The 9,685-nt window shown below is 28.9% G+C and overlaps 1 protein-coding gene across 1 annotated transcript; it reads right to left on the bottom strand.

Moving 5' to 3' along the window:
* Nucleotides 1-249: 249 nt before the first annotated feature.
* On the bottom strand, nucleotides 250-2,278 carry LOC113366457 (protein diaphanous-like; the record flags this gene model as incomplete). Its single annotated transcript, XM_026608063.1, has 3 exons — nucleotides 250-455; nucleotides 535-636; nucleotides 2,021-2,278. Coding segments are annotated over 3 exons (566 nt in total), but the record flags the coding sequence as incomplete, so codon positions are not given.
* Nucleotides 2,279-9,685: the final 7,407 nt, after the last annotated feature.

The following is a 9,685-nucleotide window of genomic DNA, read 5'->3' as shown; positions in this document are numbered from 1 at the left end:
GATGCATTAGAAAATAATATTTAATTAGAAAGATATTAAGTGAAATTGGCTTTCATATTTTCCAATAAGTACTGATCATCCCACATTATAGAAAAAATATCAGTAAATAGAGTTCAACAAATTTATAGAAGCAATTAAAAATATGTATAATCTCATAACTGTGTTTTCAAAATATTTATAGTTTGATCTATCAACATTAAGACGCTAATTATTATTAGTAGTACGGAACTATTTCAATATACAACACACTTTTTCCTGTAGCATTCGTTCAGCGTTTCAAGCAGCTGTTGCAAACCTTTTGTTCCGAAGTCTTGTACCCAGCTTAAGGGATTGTTCGTCAGAGCGATTCTTAAACTTTCAACGCACGCATGCGTTTTATTCAGACTTAATTCTGGTTGTGCTAAATAATTTATATAATCGTGAGCTTTGTCGAATTTGGAATGTGGACGGTATTCCTGTAATAATTAAAATAGTTAAAAATTATATGAAATTATTAAAAAAAAATCAGTAAATATATATGTATTTCATACTTACATCTGAAGCACCTTTCAAGTGCATTACCAACATTTTGCGTTTGTAATCGTCGGGCATATTTAACAGCGGAGTCTTTTTGGCCTCTGATAAATTCATATCATTCTGAAAAAAAAAGGAATAATTAATATGTAACATTTTTAAGAATTTTAAAATTAGATCACATAAATTAAAACATAAATAAATTACGAAAAACTAATAATCCATTTTTGATCCTTGATAAATCATGACATTCTAAAAAAATAATATGTGACTTTAGTAATAGACGTAGATCTCGTAAGGGGGCATCTATTAATCACGTGAGCCTTGCAAAGGGTGGAGAAGTTTAACAAAAAAAAAAACAAAGTATCACGTGAGGGGGGGGGGATCTAGTAAAATATCGCGTGCAATTGTTTTTTACCCGAATTTAAAAAATAATCGTAATTTAAAAAAAAAAAAAATAAAAAACTTTTTTCTATGTACTTAAAATACATGCGATGATGGGGGAGGAAAGTAATTTTAAAATCACGACACATCATCAAGGGAGATGAACGAACCAAAAACTTTTAAAAGTCGGTCACGTGATTACCTCCTCCCAAATTTAAATAAATTGATAAAGAGCAATTACGTGTATATTAAAAATGAAATATTTTTCGTTTCATTCATTATTCATATCATTAAATCAGAAATCTTCAATAATAAAACTTTTCAAAAATCATTGAAGGAAAAAATACAAAAAAGATAAATAATTGATTCTAGTTCAATGAAGTTTATAAAAATATTTGAATATTTTATTTATTATTAACTTCCTATTGATGGGAAGACGTGCTGATCAGTTTTTGGCAAAGGCAGATCTGGCCGTTTCGAAGATACGGGGATAAAATGACAATCCAATTTTGAGAGTACGGAGCGTCCGACGTGAATTTCAAGAAACATTTCACTTGTATGATGTATACAATGAAGAACTGATTAAATTCTTGAAAATGACCGACTGGAAGGCAGGTCCAGCTGTTTCGGAGATCCCCGGAGTTCCAGAAAAAAGTTGAAAAAATGCCATTTGGTTGCCAAAAATAATAATTAGATATATGCTCACCAAATAATCAGATATTTTATAGAAATTTTAGTAATAAGAACAATATATTTCCTGGTCTATAGGTTCCGTACCAATATTTACAATAATTGAAGTTAACTTATATAGTTCAAACAAATGACTTCGACATTTTCGACAGTTAATATCAACCAACTTTTCAAAAATTTCAACAACGTTCGAAAAAATTATTTTTTTCAAAATTTTCCACAAAACTTGAAGCTTTGAAAAATTTTTAGTTATGGTATGGAAAGTTACAGCAATGGGCTGGCAATATGCCATACACCACTAATTTATATAAAAGTTGATTGAACTTGGCAGCAGACTGATTGGAACTCATATATCCACATTATCCCAAATCAAATAACCTGAACCACCCGAGGCTCCTATAATTAAATCCAACTGTAATACAATCAAACTCACCAGAAGTGCCTCGAAGCGAACCTCCAGTTCTTTCTGACTGAGGGCTGCTATCTCGGCGGATCTATTACTGTGTCCACCCTCGTTGTGATTGCTCGTGGCGCCTCCGTAGCCGCCGGCCTTATCGCCTCCTGCATTTGCGACTCCCCCTGGACCTGCTCCACCGTGGAAACCATTGCCACCGCCGGGCAGCCCCAAATCCGAGTGAGGCCGAGGGGAGTTGTTTGCTCCTTTACGAGGACGTCCGAACAGAGTGTCCAGCTGAGGGATAAAAGAAACAGGTTAATTGGTAAGAAATAAAATGAACTATTTTTATTAATTTAAGGTAAATAATTTCCAGTGTATTTATTTATTCATAACTAGCAAACCCGACGAACTCCGTTTCGCCACCAGATGTTTCATGAGAAAGATGAAGAATATTTTTGTTTGTTTTATATTTGAAAAGGAAAAAATTGATTTTATTGCACAGCAGTAATGAATTTATTTCGATTACAAAATGGAGTGTTTTTTAGTTGAACTTCTCTAAGTAAATGAAAGTGAATCCGCAAATTATCCGTTTCACTGAAGTGCTCTTTGGTAAACCACATTTTTTGTTTTTTGGTCTGACGTTAACACAAACAAAGCGGATGGTTTTCCAACTCGTGAGCAGGCAACGTGTAACTGCCCATGTGAAAAACAATGATTTTCTTAATGGCACGATGCCATGCACCTAATTTTCTTAGCTATAAACCATGCGGAGCCCGAGACCTTTCCAACGAATGCAAAATTGTCGAAATCGGTTTGTGCCTTCTAGAGTTAAATTGTCAGGAAGGAAAACCCGACTTATTTATATATATATGTAGATAATGAATTTATCAATAATAATATTTCAGGCTCTTGTCAAGCTTTATGCGTGGCTACCCAATGGTTGTCCTATCTACTGATTATGATTATTAGAAATTCTAATACTGATGACCTTTTATTAAGTAATGCCATAGAAGAGCTATTTTCAATTGGAAACGTTTTAAATTTGAATTTGAAGTTGGATGAGATTCAATAAGAGAAATATTTGGAGAAATATTTTTATCGTTTACGACCATGATAATATAAATAGCAATCTTTGTAAATCTGTCGGAATACAATATAATATTCGTATCATGTACATATTATGCATAGTATTTTTTTGTTATTATATTAACAGAAATCAGAATCTAACGAATCCTAATAAAGAGGCTTTGTAGATGGCAACCCATCGATTGTCATATCTACATTTGATATATTTATCATTAGAAACTCTAATACTGATGACTTTATAGGGTGCAGCAATGTTGGGAAGAAGCTATTTTCATTTGGAAATATAATGCTATTAATAAGTAAAATATAAGTTTTCAAGTTTTCAAAATTCAGAAATTCAAGTATGTTATCAAAGTATAAATACTAACTTCTAAAACATCAGAGCAAATGCAATTACTGAATATTTTTCTTCTTAATGATTTGGCTTCATAGATAGCAACTCAGTGGTTGTTCTATCTCTATATGATATATTTATTATTAGAAACTCTAATACTGATGACTTTTTATTGGATGCAGCATTGCAGAGGAAAAGCTATTTTCACTTTTCACTTCACATATTGCTATTTGTATGTGAAATTGAAGGAAGACTTTGAAAATTCAGAAAATAGAGTGTATATATAAGTACAAAAACCATGAAACAAATTCAATTATTGAAGATTTTTGTATTTAATATACGATTTTGAGGTAATTTTCTCTTTAGTAATATTAGTTATTCACCTTATCTTATAGTAGATATTTTCAAGATCTCTATCCTTAGAAATTTTTTTAAGAGCAGATATTTTTTACATAAATATAAAAAATAGCATAAGAAATGATAAAATATTAAAAATATTACATATATTAGGTTGTCAAATATCTCCCTTCCACTTTTTGCTCTTGGTTTATAATACAAAAAGGCGGAAGGGAGATATTTGACAACCTAATATGTACATATCATTGAAGATATTGCATATTACAAAATTATTAAAAATACTTATAGATTATCAAAAATATGAAACTTATAACTAATTTTAATGAAAGAAAAAACAGCTAAGAAACTTGAAAAGAAAAAATCGCCATGACTTACAATCATTGATTATATAATAATATTTGATTTAGACATATATAGCACCTACGTACCGATTCAAACAAATAGTTTGTTTAATAATTCAGTAATCAAATAAATACAACGCAAAAATAAAAGGTAGATGATATCACCTTCTGAGAATGTAGTACGTAATGATCGAAACCAATAGAAATTAACAATATTCATATATATTTCTGTATTACAACAAAACTAGGTATATATCGTTATATAGACATTTTATGATTTTAACCTCTATATCGCAGTCGATAATTATTTTTTTTAGTCTTTTAAAATATTGAATGGCTCAGGAATAAATTTATCAACAAAACAAAAGCACATTCAAATGAGAAGCAGTCCAAAGTCGAAAATATGAATTTATAATATTTTAAATGAATCAAAATGTATTGATTGAATTTGTATATAAATATAATTAAAGCTCGAAGTTTCAATTCTTGGTCTACTATAACAATTATTTATAATTAGCATGGATCAAAGATTTATTCTTCTGACAGGATAGTGTAAATATTAAGAAATTAATGAAGTGGCGAAAGCATATTTATATCCCAATCATTATATAATAGATGTTGAATAAACAAACAAATCAGAAATAACAGTTCCAATATATAATATGTATTCGTTTCCACGAATATTATTATTAAATGCATCATTGTCTATTTTAATAAGTGCATTGTAATAAATGGACGGGGTCGCTGATATCTGGCAACCTGATTTCATGTAGCAGCAATGTCCATTTTCACTTGAAAATATAGATCAAAAATATGTTTCCAACTTCGGGCACTGTGGTGTAAAATGGCAATCGTAAACCTTTCACACTATTCTTCTCTGAATCGAGATGGAATTTAGCTCAGAACCTGTCTTTGGGAAGTACTATCTATTGTTTATTTATTGTGATAAATAATATAAAAATAATATGCTGCTTATATTCATATTTTTAGAAAGCTTATATTCCCTCATTATCGATTTTATTTCTCAATTATGAATTAATTAAACATTTCCAACTCACAACAAATAGAGTCCAAGGAAAAGCGACTCTATTGCAAAATTTACATGCCTCAGGATCAACCTTCGATACGCTTTTCCATGTTTTGTAATAGCAGTACAAATTACTGAAAAATCTTCGTGTTTTACGAATGCTGATTTTCCTTAAAATGTGTGTCATAGAAAACTTTTATAAAAACACAAATGCGTAATAAAATTATCAGAAAATTATGTTATAATCAAACACAGAACAATAAGAATGCAAAACAATAAAAGTACGAAAGCGTTTAGTACAAATGATTAATAGAGAAAAACAAATGACGATTCTTGCAAAGGAATTGTATTGGATTGAGTCACGGTTTTGGTAAGAAATTGCTATTGCCTATTTGATTTTGTATAATGCAAAATTTATAATTGCAAATGCCTAATGTTTGGTTTCGCCAAGCTGTAATAATAATCAGCTAATAAATTACATTTGAAGAACGATTATATATAATCTTATTTTTGTTGCCTTGAAAAATTTAATTTAATTAATATAAACTTCAATATTTTATTAATAATGGACAAGATTAATGGTATTCAGAGTTTCATACTAAATGAATTATTTGTGCACTAAAGGTTTCTCAGACATACCAATTACCATAAAATTTTACATTGTTATTAATATGGATCTATATAATATTATCATTTATATCATACTGATACTTTTTCTATTTTTTAAACCTGCCTGTTCCTGCTAATTTCCGAAACGCATGGACCAATAATAACGGACTTTTATAAAGTCAAATCTCTTTGAAAAAATAAGGAAGACCAGAAGCGTTCTTATATTAGTCCAACAAAAACGTATACCAAACACGCATATAGAAATTTGAAATAGAAATTTTTTAATAAAAATTTTTGGGAATCAATCTAAGTACAAAATTAGACTTGAATATAATCCGAGTCAACTTGTAAAAGGCCTGCTTTCATCAAATATATCCAGAAGACTCAAAAGAATTAAACCTTTACATTTAGCAAATTCAAATGTAATGTAGAATAATTATTTTAAAGTCTCATATCTATACATTTGTCACCAATATTACTGAATGCCTACCAGGCAGATTGTAATTATATGGAAATAAAAAATGAATATTATTTTGCAAGGTTTGTATTCAACCAAAAATATTGTTTAATGAATTTTGATATTTTTAAGTAATTGAAACTCAACTATAGACCTATACGGAACACATGTATTCTAAGGTCTATGACTACAAATCCTATTACACTTTTTGCAAGCTCTATTCTCTCCTGTTCTCCCCTAAAATTATAGCTCTATTTTGTTTTGTCTATATACCCTGATTTATAGATGAAATATATCAACAAAGTATTTCGAACATTTATAGAAAATGCACCCGTCTTTCACTTACATTACTTTTGGCAAAATATAGATGTCTAAAATTAGTAAACTACAATAATCTTTAATTTTAGAATCTCAATTTAAAACTCCTTGCGTCAATATCGTCAACATTGATGACACTTGTTGAGAGAAATTTAGCTCGTGATATTCCAAACAAAAATAAAACATATGCAAAAAATTCAAATATCGACGAAAGATATTTTTTACGAAATATTTTACTAAAGACAAATATATAACTATGTCATTGAAACAAATTGAAATAAATATCATTTGAGGTGTCATTAACGCACCTACACGATTTTATTATGTAAATTATCAACAAAAATATACGACAAAAAATTATCGGATTAGTCATCATTGATACTGAATAAAAATGTACAATTTTTTATGGAGTTCTGATTCATAAATATTCGTACACAGAAAACTATTTCGTATATAAAATATATTATACATTCTGTTTAAGTCAATTATGTCCCAAAGAAGTAAAATATTTAAAATATTTAAATTATTTAAAACATATGGCTTGGCCAAATTGAATAATCGAATTGTTCTTAAATACAATTTCAAAGTTGAATTTTTTGTATTAAAATATGTGTGTTGAGCAAAGGAATTATAATTTATTTTGTATAGGAAATAGACTATAAATATATAAATAGATACACATATTAATATGTAGTACTAAAAATAAGTTTTCAACAATTGCATATAGCAATACACTAAATTCAATTAAAAAGAACAATCGTAAGAGCATTTGTAATTTTTCACGTATTAATTATCCTTGTGGATTCTTTATTGATGCTCTTACAAAAAGATAAAAGTAATTATTTTTTGAATCATAAACATTTTAAATCGATATCTTAAATAGTTTTTGAGTCACAGCCATTTAAAGAGTATATATATAGCATATAGTATAGAACGATCATTTAATCTTCGAACGCGTTTTTCTCGAAACAGTATTTTCCGAATTTGCTGCAGCGATTACTCAAAAACAAATGATCCGATGATCACTATCAAATTTTTTTTACATGCTATATATATATATAGTTCTCCATAAAATGAACTATCGATTTTTTGATCGGATCAAAAATCGAATTTTGGCACTCCAAAAACGACCAAAATTTTGGGTAAAATTCGACTTTTTTTAAAAAAACGCCGTCAGTTTGTCAATTTTTCATTTTTTTTATCGTAGATCATTTTACAGACAAAATTATCTAGTTTAACGAGATTTTTTTTGCAGCAGTGAAGGGCCTTTTTTTTGTCGCACCGTTGGAGATCGACGATAACTTAAAAAATATTTATTTTTTTTCTTCAAAAATTTTACTATGTATTCTTAAAACATGTACAAATATATTCCTAAAATTTTGAAATGATTGATAAAGTAGTTATTTTAATATAAATTCCCAAAAATGGGAAATTTTAGGCGTTTACACTAGTTGTGCACCTTAATAACGAAAAACAAAATTTAATTTCTTTTTTCATAGAAGTGAGATTCATATATAAAAAGCACAAACAAAACAATATGGAAAGACTACAAGATCAAATATGGTTATTTTGAATGTTTTACTTTTTTACCATTTTGCAAGATTTACTTATTTTGCAGATAACAACAGATTTTTTTCATTGTTTTGAAACAGCAATCAGAACTAGAAGTTCTATCTGTTGTGATGACTCTACCTAAACTATGTAACTTTTTAGAAGTCAACTTAATAGTTATCTTATCTATTTATTTATACCGGGACTTGTTTCAGAGGTCCCGGGTTCGATCAAAAATCATCAAATATGGATGGATTAACCATTGGGTTACCATCTAAAAATACGAAGTAAGGACAAGTTTCAGCCCAACAGCTCATAGGACGTAAGGTTCTGATTGCTGTTAAAAAATATATATAAAAAAAATCTATTTATATTAAAAGTGTGATTTGAATAACTAAAAAAACATACGATTCCTACTGATACGAAGACGTGCTGATTAGTTTTTGGCAAAGGCAGGTCTGGCCGTTTCGTAGATACGAGGCAAAAAGTGCCAACAATGGTATTTCAGTTTTTGAGATAAAGAAGCGTCCGTTTTAAATAATTCAAAAAATATTGTACTTAGTATTTAATTTTTCCAAAGTTAAAAAAAAAATTGGTACAATGCTATACACCACTAGTTAAAAGCTATACGACTTAGTCATATTTAATATGATTGAGTAATTCTTCTGTTTTCGTTTTCCTTTGAAAACCACCTCAGTATTGATTGGTAATAATTCGATTCGTGAAAATGTCATAAATCGCAAATGAAACACCATCGGCATTCATTTAGCACGTGTGTATCTTTACAATACGTGGACATGTGTGCGATTTGTGTGCATAAATGATGAAGTCATATTTATTTTTATGGAAATCTCTACATAATCTCTCACAGTCCTTAGCATTCAAATCGAAGTCCGTCAATAATCCATATTGAACTAGTCATGATATTTGTGCTAAAAAAACATATGTTGATGGACGAACGAAGGTCTTTTGCACGTACCATAAGGTTGATGTAGTTTATATTATTATTAATAGTACACAACGGAAAATAATAACTGATAACACGTATCGAAACCTATTGCGAGATAAGAAATGGCGTAGAGATCAGAGATTTTCAAACTGAGACGGAAAATGCATTACGCATTATATGATGATAATTTTTTAACCTATTTCTCTGGTCGATAAAGTCCTATTATTGCACAAATTACAGAAATACTCATTAGAAATTTCATTATTATTTCAATACTTTTTTTTACAAATTAGAAGCGCAATCACTCTATGTGTTCTATGGGATGTTGTGATGTCATTCTTAACCTAAAATTACTAGAACACAACCTAGTGGTTAACCATTCTATTTCTGATGAGATTATGGGGCCAATTCTCAGAAAAACAAGAGTGCGCGTAAGGTTCACACGCGATTGAAGTAATACTTTTTTGCTATTGTACAAGATGGCATTTAAGTAAAATAAATACAGATAATAACAATTTTGAATAATGTTTATTAGTAATATGGTAACACTCAAGATGCACACATTTTTAATGCAAAGCATTATACATATTTATATAATAGTAAATTATAAATTATATTTATAATAGTATTAAAAATATTTATAATATTTGAAAATAATAATGTAATGAAAGT

Source organism: Ctenocephalides felis, unplaced genomic scaffold, assembly GCF_003426905.1.
Source record: "Ctenocephalides felis isolate EL2017-DRISC unplaced genomic scaffold, ASM342690v1 CF-g0.4_SCAFFOLD_00592, whole genome shotgun sequence".
NCBI classification, from domain to species: Eukaryota; Metazoa; Arthropoda; class Insecta; order Siphonaptera; family Pulicidae; genus Ctenocephalides; species Ctenocephalides felis.
This window is presented reverse-complemented; position numbering and strand designations above follow the sequence as displayed.